Source organism: Delphinus delphis, chromosome 15 (assembly GCF_949987515.2).
Source record: "Delphinus delphis chromosome 15, mDelDel1.2, whole genome shotgun sequence".
NCBI classification, from domain to species: Eukaryota; Metazoa; Chordata; class Mammalia; order Artiodactyla; family Delphinidae; genus Delphinus; species Delphinus delphis.
In genome coordinates this window covers 9,593,527-9,616,377 of record NC_082697.1, presented here as the reverse complement: position 1 = coordinate 9,616,377, position 22,851 = coordinate 9,593,527, and the positions used below count along the sequence as shown (strand labels likewise).

At 43.2% G+C, this 22,851-nt stretch overlaps 1 protein-coding gene across 4 annotated transcripts in view; it reads right to left on the bottom strand.

The window, feature by feature from the left end:
* ZFP64 (ZFP64 zinc finger protein) overlaps window positions 1-22,851 on the bottom strand; it is a 78,589-nt gene that overhangs the window by 44,758 nt on the left and 10,980 nt on the right. For 3 of the 4 annotated variants that reach the window (XM_060033393.2, XM_060033394.2, XM_060033397.1), the window contains exons 3-6: window positions 16,472-16,633; window positions 15,118-15,180; window positions 11,624-11,875; window positions 4,110-5,712 (exon numbers count right to left, since the gene is read on the bottom strand). In XM_060033393.2, coding sequence (XP_059889376.1) covers window positions 4,430-5,712; window positions 11,624-11,875; window positions 15,118-15,180; window positions 16,472-16,633 — 1,760 coding nt within the window. In that variant the 3' untranslated portion in view covers window positions 4,110-4,429. Of the gene's footprint in view, window positions 1-4,109; window positions 5,713-11,623; window positions 11,876-15,117; window positions 15,181-16,471; window positions 16,634-22,851 lie in introns of those variants that run through there. The other variant, XM_060033395.2, reaches the window with a different exon arrangement.

Sequence of the window (22,851 nt, the reverse complement as noted above, 5' to 3'; positions counted from 1 at the left end):
ATACAAATCCTCAAAAGGTTTACTTTTTATGGGGGGAGGGGTAATGGACAAAATGAAGTTCGTTTAGAAATATGAATAGTTAAGAATTGCTAAGAAAATTTTGGAAAATAATAGCTACGGGGAGGCTTTGCAAGTCTAAAAGATACTAAGGATTACCTTAATGCTAATATAATCAAATATGTAATGTTGGCAACCCAGAGAATTATAAAGATCAGTGAGACAAAACGGAGATTCTAGAGATAGAGACAAGTATATATGGGAACTTCATCTAAAGGTGAAATTAAGATTTCAGTTCCAAGGAAAATAATATTTTGTTTAACACATGGTCCTGGTTATAATGGGGCAGCTAAACTCCTATACCATACACACATAAATATGAATTCTGGCTGCAGAAACTGAAAACAAATAATGAAAATATTAAAGAAAAAAACCTCAGGGGAAGGGAGGACTTTCTTAGAAAATACAGGAGCCACAAATAAAGCACTAGAAGAATCTGACTGAATACAAAATGATTATTTTTAGATGGAAATAGCACCATGAGGAAAGTCAAAAGACAAAGGATAGGAGGGGAGAAAACTCAGCACCATTTGACAGACATGGGGTTCACATCCCCAGGTGCCCAGCAACCCAAGGAAAAAAATAAGAGTATGAGTTTAAAGTTCATAGATAAGAAAAATGCAAATAATCAACAAGTCTATGCAGAGGTGTCACAGAGATGCAGATCAAAACACCAGCTCAGGAAACGCACAAAGACCAGATTACCATTTTCACACATCAGACCTACAAAACTTCAAAAGATGGATAACAAGATTCGTGATAGCTGGAGCCCGCACCACCAGCGCCACCAACGAGACTATCGTTTTGAAAAACTCATCTGAATCTATGCAAGTACAAACTACAGAAACTCATTGAAACGCACTTTGGGGACTCTAACCTACAGAAAGAAAAGAAAGCACAACTGAATAAGAGGAACTATGTAGGATGTTTACTGTGGCAGTTTGTAATGGCAAACACACCCCCAAACAACCAAAATACTCATGAAGATGGAGATGGGTGAATAAAGCATGGTGCTTATAACATGGTAAGTCATAGTCTACCGTTTGCTTAAAAAAAAAGGCATAGCTGTACTGACACGCAGTACTGTTAATAAATGGAATAATAAGGGCAAGGTAGAGAGAAACGTACATAGTGTGATGCAATTACTATAAAGATAAGGGAAAGCCTTTTCTAGGTTATCTTTTAAGTTGGTATGAACACAGAGACCTTACTTACCTTGGGTGGAATGAGAATAGGCTGGAGATTAGGAGATTATTGGCTTGGTTTTTGTACAATTCTATATATAGGTTATCACAAGGAACAAGTTTTGCTGTCGTAGTTTGTTAAAAAAATCCAAATACGCATGTGTGTGTATATGCATTATACGTATCTATGGAGGGCAGCAGTTCCGCGGAGATATAATGATATAAAGAGAAATATAGTATATAAAAAGAAAATAGTACGCTCAATTCAACCCCAACTCTGTAACTGGAGTAGAAAACATACATACGGGACTCCCCTGGTGGTCCAATGGTAAAGAATTCACCTTCCAATGCAGGGGACGCGGGTTCAATCCCTGGTGGGAGAACTAAGATCCCACACGCCGTGGGGCAACTGAGCCTGCGTGCCACGACTACTGAGCTCGCACGCCTCAATGAGAGAGCCCGTGTGCCACAACTAGAGAGAGAAAACCTGCACGCCACAACTAGAGAGAAGCCTGCATGTCACAACTCGAAGGAAGCCCACGCGCCACAACAAAGAGCCCGCAGCACAATGAAAGATCCCACATGCCGCAACTAAGACCTGATGCAGCCATAAATAAATAAAATAAATTTAAAAAATAGAAAACATACACAAGCATAGAAAAAAAAGATTAGAAGGAAGTCCATTAAAATGGTCACAATTTTTACACCTGGATAGTAAAATTATTAGTGACTTTTAAATTTTTCTTAATATACATACAGATGGTCCCCAACTTACGATGGCTCAACAATTTTTTGACTTTACGATGGTACAAAAGCAATACACATTCAATAGAATCATACTTCGAATTTTGATCTTTTCCTGGGCTAGCACTATGTGGTCTGATTCTTTCTCCCGATGCTGGGCAGTGGCAGTGAGTCGGCCATGGGATCACGAAGGTGAACAACTGATACACTTACAATCATTCTGTACCCCTCCAATCTGTGTTTTTCACTTTCTGTATTCATTAAATTACATGACCTATTCAATATTCTCTTCTAAAATAGGCAGATTTTGCCCAACTGTTGGCTAATGTAAATGTTCTGAGCACATTTAAGGTAGGTGAGGCTAAGCTATGATGCTTGGTAGGTTAGCTGTATTAAATGCATTTTCAACTTAATGATATTTTCAGCTTACAATGGGTTTATCAGGACATAACCCGTTCGTACGTCGAGGAAGATCTATAACGTGTGTCCCATATTTTTTATCTTGAATACACATTACATTTATAATCAGGAAAAAAATCATTTAAAAGTTGAAACTAGGGGCACACTGGGAAAAAAGATGTAGAACACAGGTTCATGACAATAGAAGTTTCCCAGGTAAAATCCAATGGCTGAATAGTTTCCTAAAGCACTGCAAGCAGTAATTCTAAAGTGATAAAATACTAACAGAGTAAGCTGCAAGCTTGTTTGATTTCTTACCAAACCATAGTTATGACGCATTATCATCACTGCTGATACAAAAATCATTTCTGGCGAAGAAGGATCAAAAATGAAAAGAAAGAAGACAAAGCCCAGCTTGAGGATATATATATATATATATATATATATATATATATATATATGTATGTGTTTTCTTTTTTTTCTTGGCCACGCTGCGCAGCATGTGGGATCTTAGTTCCCCGACCAGGGATGGAACCCGCGTCCCCTGCATTGGAAGCACCGCGTCTTAACCACTGGATCACTGGGGAAGTCCCTGTATGTGTATCCTAAGGGATGCTGACTTTCTATTTCCAACAGGCAATTCTCAAGGTTTTCAGCATCACCATTTTCCATATTTCCTTAGTTTGTTATTACCAAAAAAAGGGGGGGAGGGAATAATATCTTTATGTAAAAGTGAATTGATATGCATGAGAATTTTAATAAGTTTGTGTGTTAGGGAATAAAATTAAAATGTTGATTACTCTGGTAAAAATGTATCTAAAGTGTTCTCACATTTTAAATATGCTTCTCTCACAAGAGTAACCTCCCCTCCTCACCAATCCTTGCTCATGCTCTGTGACAGCATGTTTCATTTATGCAGTGTTTATTAAGAGCCCACCCTGAGTTGAAGATAACGCTAGAAGCTGGAAATCAGAGATGAAGACCCAAATTCAGGTCTTTGGATCCAAGCACGGGTAATTTGAGATCGCTCTCTGGCGCCATCTACTGATTACACAGCATTTCAATTCAAAACAGACAAATTTGAAATTTCCCTCTCGTCAGTACAGCCCATGCTTTGGACCTAGGTGCTTTTCCAATCCCTCTCATCTGATCCCTGGGACTGCACGTATCTTACTATCTAAAACAATGCCATCCTAGAAAACTGTCCTAAAGGTTAATTATAATTAACCTAACCTAAAGGTTAATTATATCAGCATCTAAACAGAAACGTCAGGTTTGTCACTCTGAAGTTTCAAAATAAAAATGGTAGTTGGGTCACTTTAGGCACCACACATATTTGACTGTGAAGAAGGTAAGGCATTTATATACTATTTATGAGAGAGGACTAAGAAGCTTTGCTTCTTCAAGTTCTCTTTAATTAGATAATTCAAACCCCAATAACCCAAATCATACTGTGACTCTGAAGAATCACTAACATTTGTTATGTTTTAATGATGTATCAATTTATTAGGAAACCATTCCTTTTTTCCCCTCATTTACGCTAAACTTTTTTCTTTTTGATCAAAAATCCATGTACCATTATGTAGAAAATGGTCCTTCATGCCGATAGATTTGTATCCATGTATTAAAACACTATTACCCCAAACACTGGGGGTATTTCAGGATGGGGTCTTAGGAGAGGCTTAGAAGCACCATCTACTACACAAATGTAATGAGGTGGAAAAAACCTTTATTAGAGTTTGCAAATCAAGTTGGAAGCAAACAAATGTATTCACTACTCAATTCATTTCATTCCAAGCCCTAATCGGGATCATCTTGGTAGTATTTAAGATTCTACAGCACTGAGAACACCGCGATCCAGAGGTCTCACAACTATCGGAGCATAAAAAAATTTCAGTAAGCAGTATAAAATTACCATTTATTATGGGGGTGGGGTGTTTTCACAACAATCCTTAAAAACATTAAGGGCAAACCTCTCACAGAATTCCATTTCTGACTTCTTTTTTGGTCACTCCTTTTTCCCCCTTTCTTTTGTTTTATAAGCACTAGTCTGGTATGGAATCCGCCGGACAGAGCAAAGCTGGGTGGGCGCCTCCTTGGATGATGGAGTAAGTCTGCTTGGGTAGTTCTTGCTGAGAGGTGGTGGAGAATATGGGCGGAGCCGTGGTGGCCACGGCGATGTTCTGGCCTCCGTCGCTGACCACAGTCACTTCAGCGGTCCCCTCCTGAATCAGAGCGTTCAGGCCTTCGAAGTCAGTGCAAGTAATGCCCGAACTGGTGATGAAAGTCTGGTTGCCAGAGCCTTCCTGGGGGCCGCCCGGGGCCGTGGGGATGAGGGTCTGGTGCAAAGTGCCTCCGTCCGTCTGGTCGTGAGTGGTCAGCAGGACAGCCGGCTGGGGCATCGCCGCCGCCTCGCTCGGACACCCCGAGGAATGAGGAGGGGCGATCAGATTGACCTGGCGTAAGATCTGCAGCCGGCTGTTTCCGGGCAGTTCCTCTGGGTTCTGCGCCACCAAGGCGGGCTGTACGATGTTCACTGCGGCCGCCGCAGCCTGGACGATGGTGTTTGCCTGGGGCACCTGATGGCCAACGATGATTTTGACTCTGCCCTCGCTGAACGGGGGCACTTGGCTGGGCTGGAGGGGCACCTGGAGGTGCCCCACAGTGAGGGGCGCGGCGGGCTGCTTGCTGGGGTCGATCTGAAACTGCAGGACGGTCACATCCGAGCTCTTATTCTCATTGTACTCACTGTGCTGCCGCTTGTGGCTGCGGAGCGAGTCCTCGCGCATGAAGGAGGCATCGCACCGATCACAGTGGAAAGTCTTCTTGGCGTCCAGCTTGGCCACCTGGCGGCTGCTCTGCCGGCCCGTGTCTTTCCTCTCCGAGGCCTCGGTCTTGACCACGTCGCCGTGGAACTTCTTCACGTGCTTGCTCAGGTTGCTGGGCTGCTTGGTGTCGAAGCTGCAGTAGCTGCACTTGAAGGGCCGGTCGGTGCAGTGGATGCGCTCGTGGATGCGCAGGGCGGCCTTGCTGGAACAGGAGTAGCTGCACTCGGAACATTTCTCGGGGTGCTCGGACTGGTGCACCCGGCTGTGCTTGCGGAGCGTGGCCTTGCTGTCCCCCAGGAAGTCGCAATGCGGACACTTGAAGTTGTTCCCGCTGTGCTTGATGCGGATGTGCGACTTGAGGTTCCCCTTCATGGTGCAGCGGACATTGCAGAACTCGCACTTGAAAGGCTTCTCCCCCGAGTGCACGCGCATGTGCCTTTTCAAGTCCGAGCTGATTTTGAACTTGGCGCTACAGAGCCAGCACTGGAAGGGGGCGTCCCCTGTCAACACAAGGTGAGTTTCGATAAGAACAGGCAGGCAACAACCATAGCGGATCCCCCCGAAGCACACACCAGAAAATCGCTTATACCAAGGCAGGCGGGTGGAGACCTTCTAACTGCAGCTCCTAGCAGCCCCTGGGAGAAAAAAAAAGAGGGGTCGGGGGCTTCTCTCCTTTTCCCAAACTTAAACCACCACCACCATTATAACACCCAGAAGAAAAACGGAGATTGAAAATCAAGCTATTTAACTGTCCCCAGTAAAAAAAAATAAGATTTGCGAATACACTTAGTATATCCTTGAAAACAATCAAGCTATCGTTCCTACGGTTATTGTGTTCACTCTGCTAGGGAACCATTCACAGTTGCATAATTGTGCATAATCCGTTGATTTTGGTTGAGTTACATGTTGTAACAGATTCAAGGGCACATTTTCAAATCAGTCAGCTCCATGCTCACTCATCAGAATATTCTTTTTACAATGATTGAAACGCCCAGCTTACACTTCATGCAGATTTTTATTAATAAAGACGTGTTTATTGCGCACAATTTATTTATCCCACATTGCCAGCTGCCTTCTTTACTTGTGAAGTTACAAAATCCAGCTGCTTGATTTTTTTTTTTTTAATTCATGTTCGGTGAAAGATGAACAGGAAAAGCGAAATTGCAACATCTGAAAGGACATGATATTCCAAGTTTATTTCCTCAGTGAACGCTAAGTCCCAATCATCTGATAATTCAAGCAAATTGGTGACCCCGCCCATTGCAATATTGTTTAAGCAAGCGAAACAACAGCAGCTAAGGTTCTTCGGTGGCTTCCCGGACGGCAGGCGCCCTGCTGAGCATTCCACAAGAATGGTCTCACTTGATGATCCCGACATTCCCATGAGGTGGGTACTATTATCAATATTATTCCCAACACTACTGTACAAATGAGGAGGCTGAGGCCTGGAGCGACTCTATCACTTGTTTCCAGTCACTCGGTAGTACATGGCAGAGCTTGGATTCCAACCCAGGCTGATTCCAAAGCGGGTATTCTTTTTTTTTTTTCTTTGTAATTAAAAGACTTTACTTTTTTAGAGCAGTTTTAGGTTTGGGGAGATTATACAGAAAGTAAAGAGTTCCCATATGCTCCCTCCTTCTCTCCCCTGCACGTCGTTTCCCTATTATTAACATTTTGCATTAATGCAGTACATTTGTTACAACTGATGAACCAATATTAATAGATTATTATTAACTAAACTCCAGTTGACATGTGGATTTACTCTGTTTTGTATATTTCTATGGGTTTCAACAAATGTATACTATTACATATCTACCATTACAGTAGCATACAGGATAGTGTCACTTCTCTAAAGATGCCCTGTGCTACACCTATTCACCCCTAACCCCGCTCCCGGAACCCCTGAAATCTCTGATATTTTTAATTGTCTCTATAGTGCTACCCTTTCCAGAATGTCACATATTGGTTAACATCTTAGAGTATGTAGCCAAAGCTGGTATTCTTGGATGCCAGGTGATTATCTGTACATATGACCAATGTTTGCTTTCTTACCATAAGCTCAAAAGAGTGGGATTGTGTTCTGGCTTTTTGGTATAAGACCTATAACATCACAATGAGCTGCTTAATAAATGCAATTAATGATGGAGCAATTAAACAAGCTTCGAGAAAAGGAAGAAGCCCCAAACTAAACAACGCTTTGCATGACTAAATGCCGCTGAGATCATTCACGTGAAACCCTAGAACAAGGAATGGTAAGCTATACACACTGTGAGCCAAATCTAGCCCACAGCCTGTTTTTGTAAATAAAGTTTTATTGTAACACAGCCATGTCCATTTGTTGAGTGTTGTTTCTGGTTGCTTTCATGCTACAACTGGCAGAGGTGAGTAAACTGTGATAGACACTGTATGGCCCGCTAAGCCTAAAGTATATTTACTATCTGGCTCTTTATAGAAAAAGTTGGCTGACTTCTGTCTTAGAATGTTGCTCTCAACATTTTTTATGCCACGGACCCCTTTCTGGTGGTTTAGTGAAACCCATGCACGCTTTCTCGGGGTAATGTTTAAATGCACAAAGTAAACTAAAATAAAAATCAAAAGGAATACAAAACAAACTAATTATATTGAAAATTATTAAATAATTAAATTGTGATTTGGCAACGTGTGTCCATTAAGTAACAAGCTCTAGCGGTGGGTCTAGCGACGACACCAATTTCTAAATAGAGAAGAGTGTAAACGATGTTTTGATCTATCAAAAACACATTATAAAAAGATCTGTGATTTCTACTGGCGACAAGTTCACATGCACTGTAATCAGACTGGATGCCTATTTTCATAACTGAAGGACACATCACATTTCAGAAAGATGAGTGAAAATGGAGATGTAATTTTTTTCCTCCTCCAAGTTCAGGGCCCTCCTAAATTCTACTCATGGATCCCTGGGTGGAGGTGTCTGTGGACTCAGAGGAAGAATCACTGCTCTAGAATGTTCTGCTAGGTCTTCAGTTACATCACTGCCCAAATTAGTGACGATCTGTTTGCCTTCTTTTTTTTTTTTAAAAGCAATTTAGCAGAGGTCAAACCCAGAAAAACCAGATAACCAGATCTCACAGCTGAGTCGCAGAGCTTAACAACACTTTTTGACGTGAAGGCAAAGGGTTTAAATCTTTTCATCATCATTATCTTCTTCTTTTTCCTTTTCACCATAGATTTATTTCTTAAATGAGGCAGACTGGTCAGTACCAGTGCCACTGGACCATAAGCTCCCCAAAGCTAATGACTACGTTCATTCCTGCCCACTACCTGACCCTCGCAGTGTCTGGTACCTGGTGAGGACTTAATGAATGTTGCTCTGTGAACAAGCAACTGATATATTTAAGCTGACAGATCTCTTGAGTTTAGGTTGCCACCGAGACAATATAGTCGATCAAAGCGATGGAAGGGTAAAGACAAAATCCTATTAATTTTACAATTTGTAAAATTTTACAAGTGCCGCAGATTCATAAAAGGGAAATGAACATTCCATGGAGATACTGCATAAATGGCATACATTTAAATTTTTAGAAAATATACTTTTTCTAGACCAACTTAAAGATGCTATTATAAATGAAATGGTTAAGTTTACCCTCCTAAGTTAAGACGATTCTGAACAACTTCCCTAAATGAATCCTTCAGTGCCTCTAACCGAGGCTGAGGAGATTTCTGAAGAAAATCAGATGGGCGCCAGTTATGCCAATGTCTTAACTTGCTGTAGCAGATTAATGTCCCCAGACCTCCCCACCTCCTATCGCTCCCCGTAGCCATGGCCTCTGCCATGTATGTGATTATGCATGCTCGCCCGACAGGGACAGGATGACTTGCCACGACCCCTAACAAAATAGGCTCTATCACGTCATTGGATTTGCCTGATGGTATGTTAACTAGACTTGATACAAGTAATGGCTTGAATGGGTTTGTGAATCGGGGTTTGCTCGCTTGTACCTCTGTCATCCATCGCCAGGAGAAGGTCAATCCTGTCCTACCCGCTGATCCCAGGAGGAGGACGACAGACGTGGAGCACAGCTGGATTGTTGCAGCCAAGGCCAGTGGACAGCCAGCCCACAGCCAGCAGATTCTGAGATTTGTAAGTGAGCCCAGCAAAGACCAGCAGAGTTGCCCAGATGACACCCAGCTGATCCCCAAACATGAACAGAGAAGGCATGTTGTTGTATCCACTGAGGTTCTGTGGGGTTTTTTGTTACACTGCATTATTGTGACAACAGATAACTGATATACATATTGGCATCGAGAAACAGAGCGCTGCCGTAACAGAAAACTAAAATCCGTAGCTTTGGGTTTGGGGGGCAGGTAAAGGCTGGAAGAGTGGCAGTGCACACATTTCACGGCAAGCATTTGGGAAAACTGTCACCTGTCGTAACTTAGAAGATAGAAAATGTACCCACTGAATTCTGAACTTGAGCAAAGAGATTCATTAGTTCTAAGCAGAACAGTGAAAGCGTCTTACAAGCTGCATATGATAAGGTCCCACAAGAAAGAGACAAATTCCAAAAAGAACTGGCCATTTTCAAAATGGAATTTAGCGAGAATACAGAAAATCAAAGATGTGCTGGGTTAGATGAAGTTTCCCATCTTCAACCAGCAAAAGATTTTCAAAGTACGACAAAAGCCTGGGAACAAAGATCATATCCAGGGAACTGATCGCAGAGGGAAGAACAAATGAGAAATGAAGGGTGTAAGCGCAAGGTTCTTTGTCAAAATCTCCAAAAGAATAAAGTTGGTGCCAAGTAAGTCCTCTCAGCTGGACACGGATTCCTAAAAGTCGCACCGGCTTCAACCTACAGAACATTATTTGCCGAAAGTGCCTATAATTGAGTTTAGAGGAAAGGCAAGTCTCCAGAAGAATTATGGGTGTGGCTTTTGGCACACAGATACACAGGAAACTCACAACGTTTTTAAGATAGCTCTATCAGCAAAGCTGTCAGTCTAGACTAAAATAAAACCTAAAAAGATCCCAACTTTCGGTAGGCAGGAGGCAGGCTGAGAAAGGTTCTCAAAGGCACATTTTCCACTCCTTTTCAGAAGTGGTTAAGGGAGGTGATGAAAGGCTGCTCCAGGGAGCAGAGTCAAAAAGCACACGGTCGAGTCAACGCCTAATCAAGAAACATTCCCTGTTCCCAGAGTGGGGACCTGGAAACACCTGCCCAGAGGGATTTCAGCAATCTGTGCACCAGTGACTGCCAAGCGCCTCCTGTTCTTCCCCTTTGGAACAGGAGGAATATCATAAGTATCCTGGCTGCGTTTCACCGCTGCATGCTGGGAGCGTGGGGACAGACAGCTTTGTCTTTTTATTGCAGAAGGCTCTAGGTCAAGAGAAGCCATATCTATACCTGATGGAGACTGCAAGTTCCTGATCCTATGATTGGCTAGACTTGTGTGGGTTTTGGGAGGCCATGAATGCGTCTGCATGTCAGAGAGATGTGAATGATGGTGGGGTGAACTGGTGAATGATGGTTGGTGCAAAAATGGCCTTTGCCATGTAACCCTGGGATGACCTTCCACTGTGGGTGAGCTCAGCCCCACCCGTTGACACCAGGCCCAACCATTTAACTTACTTTAGCCAATGGGATGCAAGCAGAGGCTTGAAATGAGCTTACACATTGGGGCATACTTGTTTTGCCTTCCATGCAGAGGTCTGCCCTTGACACGAGAAGGACAAGCCTGGAGTAGCCCACTGGTCCCAGAGGGAGGCTATGAGACATGTGGGCAGAGCCAGACTGCCCCAGCCAAGGCAAGGAGACAGCCAGCAGATCCCCAGCCAGGGTCAGTGGACACCCAGCCTTTCCCACACATGTGATTAAGCCCAGCCAAGATCAATGGAATGTCTAGCCAACTCCCTGCTGACCTGAAGTACGTGAGCAACAAATGCTTTTATAATATGCTGCTGAGATTTTGTGGTGGTTACACAGTACCACTGTATCGAAAGCGAAGAGACACACTTGCTAAAAGGAAAACATACATCATTTGTTAAGTTACCTACTCAGCTGAGTTTTTTCATCAAGCTGTCGCATGCTGAACTTCAAAAGACGACTGAAATGCCTAACCATACGTTATGCAGACACTGATTAAAAATGCATTGCTTATATCTATACTTCATTTAGCGCACCTCCTCAAGTAAATACTAGTGAATAGGGTCTAAAGCTACATAAAGATGTGTATAAAGTTATAACCTTGATGTTTTTCCCTATTTTACAGAGAAAGCGACTTCTGAGCAGATGAAAAGCAAAACTGCAAACCACGGGATGAACTAACGTGCCCAGGTCCTTTACTTAGGTTGTGACTCAGTGCTTGAAGGTGCCGGTGATTTAGGCAAGAGGCAGTTGGGAGCGCAGCGTAAGGACCACATGAAGGACGTACCTGTGTGGGACCGGAGGTGTACGGTGAGCTGGCTGGAGTTGCGGCTGGCGTAGGGGCAGATCTGGCATTTGAAGGGCCGCTCGTCGGAATGTATCCGCAGGTGCTTGTTGAGGCTGCTGCTGTCCGCAGCAGCGTAGTCACACGTCTTGCACTTATAGGGCTTCACGCCCGTGTGGCACCGCATGTGGGTCTTCAGCTTATCCTTCCGGCTGAAGCACTTGCTGCAGACTTCACACTTGTGGGGTTTGTCTCCTTCAAACGTGCACACACGGCATCAGGAAACAAGATGAAAAGGGAAAAAGGCTTATTTCCCACTGCCTTATGAAAAGCTTAAGACACAGTCATCCAAGGATATTTAGAACCCCCCCCGCCCCAAAACTACACGGATGACGGGCAAAGAGCTAACGTCTTGGGAGAGGAGGAATTGCTTCTTCTATGTTGTTTATTAGTAGTTTCTAATTTTTCCTACATTGAAGATGAATTCTTTCTTTATCAATTTAAAATAGAAGGCAACTCAAAAATTTTAAAGTACAGCTAAGTAAAATAAGGAACATTGTCTCATACCCATTAGCTCTTTTTTCTTTTTCATAACAGACACACCCTAAAACTCAGAATCTCTAAGTTTTAGTACAGCTCACGTCTGACCAGCCAAAGAATACATTTCTCGGCCTCACTCGCAGCCAGGGGTGATTCTGCGATGAAGTCCTCATTAATCAAATGGCAGAGAAGGTAAATGTGTCCCTTTCGTAAAAGGAAATGGCTTGCCTTTTACTTTTTCTCTTTCCACCTGTCTTGCCAGCTGTTACCAAGACATGAGGGTGAACAAGCAGGTGAGGACAGCATACCTGCAGATGGCGGATACGTAACCTAACGTACTGTAATACAGAGAGAGATCTTAAGTCCCTGGATGATGGGGACAGAGCTGCCTACCTGCCTAGACCACCTGCATACCTCTGGACAGCTACGTGAGACAGACATAAACCCCCACCTTGTGTGAGCTGGTGCTGGGCTGTTTTGCTACAGCAGCTTAAACTGTACTCACTAATGCACATTGTCAACTTGCCACCTGTGAACAACTGCTAATTTTTTGATATCGACTTTTCCAATTATCTTGTATGTGTGTGTGCACATTTTGGGGTAGAAAAACCTTCTTGGCCAACATCAATTTAAACCCTTATTTTTTGGAAGGTACTGTGCCTCTGAATGATTTTACTTAATTCTCTCAACAACTGGGATTAGAACCCAGGACAGTCTTGCTTTCTTAGCCAAATGCAACACTGCCTCTCCACTGACTACTTTCTTGCACTTAAAATAATTTCAATCATTTTCACATCATTAAATTTCTACAACATGATTTTTAAGGCTGAAGTATTATATGTACAATACTGTAAATGTACTATAAATTATTGAACCAATTTCCTACTTGGCCATCGAAAAGAATGAAGTAGACACATGCATACGGACACGGAAAGACATCCAGCATTAAAGGAGAAACAGAAAGTTGCAGAGAGTGTATATATTATTAACTTAATAAGAGATGGAAAAAGTAAATTGTGCGTTTTTAAGCCTGGTATACACATGCCAAAATTTAAGAATGAGACACACTGGACTATTAAGACTGGTGACTTTTGGGCATGTGTCAGATAAGAAGGATGTGGGCTGTGAGTCAGGATTTTCACTCTTTACTTTACATATCAAACATGTATTTTGGCCAAATCCTAAATAGCTAAGTGCTAAAATCAATTGTCAGCCAAAGTTGGTCACTATCCTCATAGAACAAACATCTGGGATTTAAGAATACATCTAGAAGTATATTAAAGATTGTAATTTTTTTTTTTTTTTTGCGGTACACGGGCCTCTCACTGTTGTGGCCTCTCCCGTTGCGGAGCACAGGCTCCGGACGCGCAGGCTCAGCGGCCATGGCTCACGGGCCCAGCCGCTCCGCGGCATGTGGGATCTTCCCGGACCGGGGCACGAACCCGTGTCCCCCGCATCGGCAGGTGGACTCCCGACCACCGTGCCACCAGGGAAGCCCAAGATTGTAATTTTATTATTAAAAATGTTCACAGTCAAATTAAAAAATCCAGGAACAATAATTTCTCATTACTGACAGCTGCTAAACAGCTTCTGTGGGCACCATCCTGTGTACGTGCAACACCGAGCAGATGCCGGATGTCGGTGGAGCTGGATGGTTTACGGCCAGCCCTGCTGGTAAAGAGCCCCACTCTTGCTGTTCCTGGCCATGAGCTCTTCTCCGAAAGTAACTAAGGTAAGTACACCTTGTCAACTCTCTGACTTGAAGATGTTGACGGAGATGCTGCAGTTATGCAGAAATCATCCTACAAACCCAAGCGTGGCTAACTGTGAGTAGAGGATGCTTCCTGAAGATTTGCAGCGATGGACTCCATGGTGCTGTCCTCACTTACATTTTTATAATGCTTCCCCAGTTATCATGCATAATGACAGCACTTTACTCTTACAATGATGAATATGCTACGTGTGACTGATGGAACTTCAACACAGGGCACCCACCAGGAGAGATTCATTGCTTGTTACATTGAGAATGCTTACCAATACCTAAAACTTAATAACTTCAGATTGTGATAACTAGAAGAAATCCAAATGACAGGACGCCGTGAGGCTGATTAGATATGATGGTGATCCCAGTGCAACAAGGCAATCATTGGCCGTGGCCAAGGAGTATCAGAGATAACTGCTAGATATTTTATCTTCTTTATTTTATCTTCCAGATATTTTATCTGAGGCTAAGTAGCAGAATTTGGGCAATTAGGGATGCCCACGCCAAATTTCAGTGTCCCTCCCTTGTACACGTTGACACTCACTGAATTCATATATGACTGTATCATCTGAATTATGAGCATCTAATACTTCAGGAAAAATAGTCTAAAAGCAATTCCTTCTCCATGCAGAAGGTCTGGGAGACATAAAAATAATACATTAGAGAAAATTAAAATCACCAGAAATAATCACACTTTTCTTTTTCCATGCAATCCTTTTTTTCTCTCCTTTAAAAAAAGTATTTATTAAATTCCCCTTTCAAAATTGCAAAACACACTCAGGTATCCAATGATGCAGTGTAAAGATACATAAATGAAAAGTCACTATTCTCCCCCTCCTTCTTCTGTTTACCAGTCATTACACACACCACAAACACACACACACTTACTTACAGGATCATCTCCTCCAAATGAGAAGAATATGTGCATTTAAATTAATTCTGGCAGATCAATTTCCAAAATGTCTGTACCAGTTCACATTTCCACGTCTAAGTTTTCTCATATCTGTTCCAGCACTGGATTTTATTGCTCTAAACATTTTCTGCCAAAATCACGTGTAGAAAGAGCATCTCGTTTTTATTTCATTTGTGTTTGTATTCCCATGATGACCAGTGAGGTTCTGCATCATATCATGTGTCTGACTTGTCCGGATCCCCAGCTCCCAGCACAGAAAAGGGATGTGTGTGAACCACTTACCCGTGTGGATTTTTAAATGACGCTCCATGTCCTTCATGCCATAGGCAGTCTTGAACTGGCAACCTTAAGAAAAGGCAAGGAAAAATCAATGACAGAGGGAAACACAGTCACTTTAGAATGGAGAAGCCTGGCAGAAACTTCCTTAACCAAGTGATGAAAGTTAATCCCACAGTAATGGGACCAACAGGCATCAGTGTGCTCCTGATACCAGGTACCAAGTACATAATATCTCGTCTGTACTTCCTGCTCAAATTGCTTCACCTACATCTGATCATGAGGAAACATCAGACAAACCCAAAGTGACGAACATTTTATTCAATATGAAATAACTGGCCTGTGCTTTGCAAAACTGTCAAAGGTCATGAAAGACAAAAGCTTAGGATTAAAGGAAACTAAAGACACATGAAAACTGAATGCAATGTGTATTATGAACTGGATCCTGGACCAGTTTTCCTTTTGATACAGAGGACATTAGTGAGACAACTGGTAAAATCTTAATAAGGTCAGCAGTTTGATAATTGTATGTATAAATGTTAATTTCCTGATATTGATGATTGTACTGTGGTTATATAAAAGAATATTCTTGTTTCTAGGAAATGTACATTGAGGTACTTAGGGGTAAAGGGACATCATGTCTGCAACTTTGGGGGAAATATATGTATATATAGAAAGAACAACAAAGCAAACATAGTATGTTAATATTTAGGAAATCCAGACGAAAGGTACACAGAAATTTTTTGTGCTATTTTTGCAACTACTCCTTAAGTCTGAAATTTTTCTTGCCTTCCCTAAAGGTTTTTTTTTTTTTTTTTTTTTTGCGGTATGTGGGCCTCTCATTGCTGTGGCCTCTCCCATTGCGGAGCACAGGCTCCGGACGTGCAGGCTCAGCGGCCATGGCTCATGGGCCCAGCCACTCCGCGGCATGTGGGATCCTCCCGGACCGGGGCACGAACCCGTGTCCCCTGCATCGGCAGGCGAACTCTCAACCACTGCGCCACCAGGGAAGCCCCCTAAAGGTTTCTTTTTTCTTTTTTTTAAAGTAAGGAAGGAATAATTTTTCTGGATGTCTTCCTAAGTTACAGCACAGAAAGAAAAATTCACAGTAATCTTAAATCTTCACTAGTCCCATTCAAAGAAAGGCCCATGGCTATAAAAGTCTTAGAGCCCAGTGCATGGTGACCAGAGACAGTGAGAGACAGGTCGTATGTGATGATGCAAATGCTGTGGGTTGATTTTTTTAAGCCAAGCAGTTTGGAGCACATCTACGTCCAGTTGTCAGGAATTCACGAGTTCGAGTCCTGGACCTGTTAAATGTCACATTCTCTACAAAAGTAGGACAATATGCTGCCTTTACCTGGATAGCAACAGTTAAGCCTCTTCTGAGCAGTTGGGGCTGTGGGCTTTTTGGCTCGTGACTTGGCAGGGAGAGAGATGACAGTGGCTGTCTGGTTTTCGTTGCTTTCTGTGGGCAGATATGTTTGATAGCCATGTTCAAAAACAAATTCTGGAGCTGAAACTAAAAGATATGATGATTATTAATTTTCATAATATGAATACCCAATAGATATTCCCTTTGCCCACCTTCCTTTGTAGAGAATGAACATGTTAATATTGCTTTCCCAGTCTCCCTTGCTGCATAGGAGTGATCATGTGACCCCGTTCTAGCCCATGAGACACTAGAGAACATCTGCTGCAGGGCTTTTGGAAAAGATTTTCTCCCTGACTTGAAGAAAAGGTGGGGGCAGAAAGAGAGGTAGTTGAGGAAAGCTCATTCTTGCTGCCCTGGTTGCCCCACTTTGTCTTTGGACATGCTGGAGTGAGGACGTGATGTCTGGATCTGTGGCAGCCATTCTGTAACCATAAAGGGAGAGCAAGAAAACCAGATGTTGAGCCAGAGCCCGGAAAACCATTCAAATCTAGACTTACTAAATAAAAAAGAAATGTCCCTACCATTTACCAGGTAGGTTTTCTCTTAACTTCAGCCAAAAGCATTACTTTCATAAGCTTTATCACAAAATCCTAACAAACAACTGGAAAGGAACTGATTGAAGGAATTCTGGGCAAAACTACAAATACTCTCTAAACATAAATACTTTTTAACACAAGTACTCCTAAAACAAACAAACAAACCTTGTATTCTTACTGAAATTTTGAGGAAAAAAGAATAAAAAGGAGACCAAACATCTTTATCATCTTTGTCTTTAACCTTGTCATTATAACAGGTATAACAGGCAGTCTCAAATTTCTTTTTTTCAATTATAGTTCTTTTGACTACTTTGTTAATTAAATTTATGGTTTGGGAATATGTATTTTCTTTCTTCCTTTATTACATGTAATCGTCACATGGAGATGTGGCTTCCAATAGGAGTAAATACAACCATGGGGCCTGTTCATTAGATGAACTTGTCAGGCTGAGCGGCCCTAATGATGGCTTTGAGAGCCAACGTCATCTTCTGTTTCCAAACCTCAGTCACTGAGGCACCACCTTTGACATTTCTGCCATTGTACTTACAGAGTACACTTCTTTAAATCAACCTGGGCCTGACATTACTCCCTATTTTGGCTTTGCCTGAAGCAGTAATACTCCCTCCACAGGTCTGAGGTGTTAATTACAGTTTCTCTTAAAACAAACATCATCTTTCTTTGAATCTAAGATGTTATAGACTGTAAGATGCAGCATTATTTTACACACAATAAATTTTTAAAAGTTGCCTATTCAACACATTATAATGCAATGTTTTCATATTCCTTAGGTATTTATATATGTATAGATATTCCTTAGACATTTTATAGTATTCGTTGAATGAATTTTTTTAGATTTCTTTGGATACTTGACAGGAAACTCAGGTTCCTGACCTGTACTCCTTGGGCACCTTTGGCAATGACAACTTCATTCCAATGCATGTCAAAGAATAGCTGGGTTCTATCAGTATTTGGTATTTGAGCAAAATCATGGTTTCCATTTTCCTCAATTGAAATATGTCGGGGGAAGTGGCTTTTGTTTAAAGCTGGCCGAAAGAGTCTGACAAACTCATGTTCCATCTTCACACCAAGTCTCTTTGATGCATTAACCAAGCACACCTGCCTCTTGTTGAGATGTTTCATCTACTCTGCGGGATTAGCTATTGCTCCTGCTTCCTCTGCTCTGCTTGGTTCTCAAAGCATGGTCCCCAGCCAGCAGCGCTGGACTTACCTAGGAACTTGCTACAAAGGCAATTCTCGGGCCCCACCCCCACCTACTGAATGAGAAACTCTCAGGTGGACCCAGCAATCTAACAAGCTGCCCACGTGATTCTGATACAGGCTCAAGTTTGAGAACCACTGGTGTAAGGGATCCTTTTCCAGGCATCTCAGCAGCAAACCTTAACCCAGCTTTGTCTAATTGAGGGACTCCATCTTTCTTGGTTGTTGCTTTGCAAAAACTACAGTTGTTCCTCCAGCAACAAATATTTGCTTCATTAATATCAAACTGACCCGCTGCTACTGTTTCCAGATCTTTCTGGGCACAGTTACTTTTCATCTTCTATCTGAATCATCCTGCAATATCGCAGAAGACATTTCAAACAGCAATGAAACCCAACAAATGTAGCACCAAAAAATGCACACAACTCTGCCAAAGTGACAAAAAAAGTGATCAATGACAATGCAATCAAGGTTTCCCAGAGCGCGAAGACAATTTTCTGGTGACTGCCTCTTGGCTGGCAGCTATCTCCTTGATTCCAAGGTGCACCCCCATTTCAGATGTTACAATGTATCTTTGAACTGATAAAAGTCTAGGTTCAGCTACTTCCTAGGTGTGGGACCTCAGGCCAGTCACGTGACTTCTCTGAGCCTTCGTTTTCTTGCCTGTAAGTGGGGATAATCACTGTGCCCACTTCATAAGGTTATTGCAAAGTTTCATGAGAGCATCAGTAGCACAGGATATGTCCACAGCTGAGTCTTAATAAATGTGAGTTACTACCCTTGAGCAGAACTGGGCATCAAACTTTCAACAGGAATATGATCAAGACTCAGGGAGGCCAACTGCCTTCGTTTGCCTGGGACTGAGGGTTCCCCGGGATACAGGACCTTCAGTGCTAAAACGAGGATGGCTGTTCACGCTACCATGACTTCCCAACTTTCTGCTCTACCACTTTTTGAACAAAAAAGGCTGGAAGACGCTGGGGTGGGGAGGGGTTGTGACAGTGGCCAGGCCCTCCCTATGGCTCAGCTCAGCTGTGGAGTCCGTAACCCTCCTGGGGAGGTAAGTGCTGGGTCCTGAATGATCCTGAGCCTGGGATTCCCGCCCTCCAGGGAGATCGATGGGGCTTCGTCCCCTAACTGTCCACCTGCCCCTCCACCGTAAGCCTTAGCATCCCTTTCGTGGTGAGTCACGGCAAAGTGGAAACACGAGAGTATTCTGGATAGTAACCCCTTCTCAGATATATGGTTTGCAAATATTTTCTCCCGTCCAGTAGGTTGCCTTTACGTTCTGCTGGTTGTTTCCTTAGATGCACAGAAGTTCGATGCAGTCCCACGTGCCCATTTTTGCCTTTGTTGCCTATGCTTTTGGTGTCTTGGGGGAGGCGGCAGGAAGCATAGGGAGTCAGGCACCCAAATGCAGGGATCATTTGGTGGGGGGGGGTCCCTTGTCTGTCTTCAGATTTGGCATAAATAGTGGCAGTGGCCTTGGGGAATCTGAGTGTCCAGCAGAAGTGAAGGCAGCAGGGTCAACCGCAAGCACCCAGATCTGCTGAGGGGGGAACTGCTTCCAGCAGAGGCATGACCTATCCCCAGGGGAGAATGTTCTCAATGGCTCTTATAATCAAGTCCAGTGCTCAGTGAGATCAGCTCCCCCAGCCCTCCCCCAACAACCCCCAGCAGCTCACAGCCTCACGCCGGCCTTTGGTTTTGTTTTTGCCCCCGGGGCTCTCCCTGGCTTGCCCGTGTGCCCAGGTGCGTATCTGAAACACGCAGTTTGTTCTATGCAGTCCTGGTCTGTAGCAGGAGCACCTTGGGTGTTCAGTTAGTCACTCATGTTGTTGCTTAAAAAGTAAGAATGTCACATGAATTTCACAGGGAACCAAAATCTCTCTCTGTGGTTGGGATCCACTGGTGTCCTAGATCCGCTGGGCTCACATGGGCCAACTGTAGCTCCTCCCACAAAACTGTTCTTCAAATAGCTGAAGATTCCACGTCTCCCAAGCCACTTTGCTTCTCGCTTCTCTTCTTTGACTTAAAAACTCCATTTTTAAAAACTTTTCTCTTTTTTAAAATTAAAAATGTATTATTTTTTCAAAACAAAAGTAAACACCAATGGTAGAAGATCTAGGGAGTACAGAAAAGTGTAGAGAAGAAAACCTGCCCAGTGCTGTCCCCATATGGCAGTACACCCCCTTGCATGATATGCTCATTAGATACTGTACTTTTTCCCCAAAGTACTTATCTCTACTGTAGTTAAATAGTTATTTGGGAAAGTATTTAACGACCATCCTCTCCTCCTTTGGTTGGATGAGCCAGGTGAGGACAACACCTGTTTCTCTCCATCACTGTTTCCCAGAACCTCACACAGACGCTGGCAGTGCAGGGGCTCAGAGAACATTGGTTGAATTAATGATGGACCAAATGACTAACGTAGCCTTTTTACATAGATTTTAAAAGTATAAAACTGGAGTCATGGCTTAAATTGTTTTGTATTCTTTTCTTTTTTATTAAACAATTAAGCAATTTTATTAAACAATTTTGCTATGTGAAAGCATTCTGCCACGTTATCATCCACCCAAAACACAATTTCTTATGGCTACATAATACGCCATCATGTTGGTTGTCACAGTTAAATTGACCTTTCCCCCGTTTTGGACAATGAGTTGGTTTTTAGGTGTTTACCTTTATAAATAATACCTATCCAAAAATTTTAACTTATCCCTAGTTTCTCTCGATACCTTCCTGTAAGCTGAAGAACCAGGTCAAAATGGAATGGTCATTTTATTGCTTGGTGATTCATAATTATGAGATCCTTCCAGAAGATCTAAATCAATGTACATTCTCCCCTTCACCTTGGCTATCACACAGACTATTTGACAGGACAAAATGAGATCATTTTAGTTTAATTTGCGTTTCATTAATAATTGGTGAAGATGAATCTCTTTTCCACCATATTTTATTCATTCATATACCTTCTTTATGAACTGCCTAATCATGCTATTAGCTCTTTTTTTTTCTATTGAATTTTTACGTTTTTCTCATTGACTTGTAAATGATCTTTACAGATTTATTTATTTATGGCTGCGTTGGGTCTTCACTGCTGCGCGCGGGCTTCCTCTAGTTGCAGTGAGTGGGGGCTACTCTTCGTTGCGGTGCATGGGCTTCTCATTGTGGTGGCTTCTCTTGTTGCAGAGCACAGGCTCTAGGTATGCAGGCTTCAGTAGTTGTAGCTCGTGGGCTCAGTAGTTGCAATACGTGGGCTCTGGAGGGCAGGCTCAGTAGTTGTGGTGTGCAGGCTCAGTAGTTGTGGCTTGTGGGCTCTAGAGCACAGGCTCAGTAGTTGTGGCACCCGGGCTTAGTCGCTCCGCGGCACGTGGGATCTTCCTGGACCAGGGATCAAACCCGTGTCCCCTACATTGGCAAGTCGATTCTTATCCACTAAGTCACCGGGGAACACCCGATCTTTACAGATTAAGGAAATTGCTTCATTGTCATATCGTCAAATCTATCGTTTGTTTGTTCCTGTTTCTTCCAGTACAGGCCATGCTTATTAGGACTCACACTTACGGGTCTTGATTCAAATGCAAACTCAGAATTCACCTGCTGGGAGAAAAATCCACCTCTCTCTGTAAGGAAAAGTCTTCTCATGTTCTTCCAAAGGGTTTTCCTGAATGTGGTCCACACCTGCCCCAGCACATCAGCCCATCTGTCCCCCGTCCCAAGGGTGACCCTCACCCCCTCTCTCTGCCGCAGCTGATTGGTTTGGAAGCAGACACCTGCACAAACGCTGGACCAATCAGACCCCTTTGCCCTGGAATTAGGAATTGGGGCGAAGATACGCGGCTTGACGTGGACTCTCATTCTGAAAAAAGAAGCACCTACGTGCCTGACACTGCCACTGAAAGATTTCCATCCTTTCTTGTCTTTCTCCTCCTGGTCCAGTGGTTCTCAAAATTGATCATGTACCAAAGATTCTGATGCCGAGATCTAGGTATAGTCTGGGTATATTTATAGCTGATTTTTAACAAGTTTTCCACGTAATTCTTCTGCATACCAGCTTTGAGAACTCCTGCTCTAGACTATTCTAACAGGGTAGTGGCAGGAGTGTGGCTGTCCAGAGGGGCCTCGGGATTGGATTCCACTGCTAAGCCCCTCCTCCTTGTCCCTTGCTGGCCTGGCTTCTTCCAAGACAGTGGAACGGGGCATCTTAGCCAATGGGATCTAGAATTTCTGGAGAAGCATTTCCTCTCTGGTAAAGCGAAGCTGCCCCTTTCCCCATCCATGGGCAGGGCTGAGTGAAGACTTGAGGCTGAAAGCAGCAGCAGCAGCCCCCTTGTGGCCATGAGGAGGACTACTGCCGAGGACAGCAAGAAGATGCAAAGACCCTGGGGTCTGCCCTGCCGTTCTTGTCCTGAGGTAAGGAATGTTTTACAATCCAGCCCTCTTGTAGTTTAGTGCTGTTAAGAGCAACCGAAAGCATCTGAACTGACCCAAGCCCTCACTGGCTGGTCCAGATTCCCAGGACCCTGCTCAGACCCACCCAGATGGTAC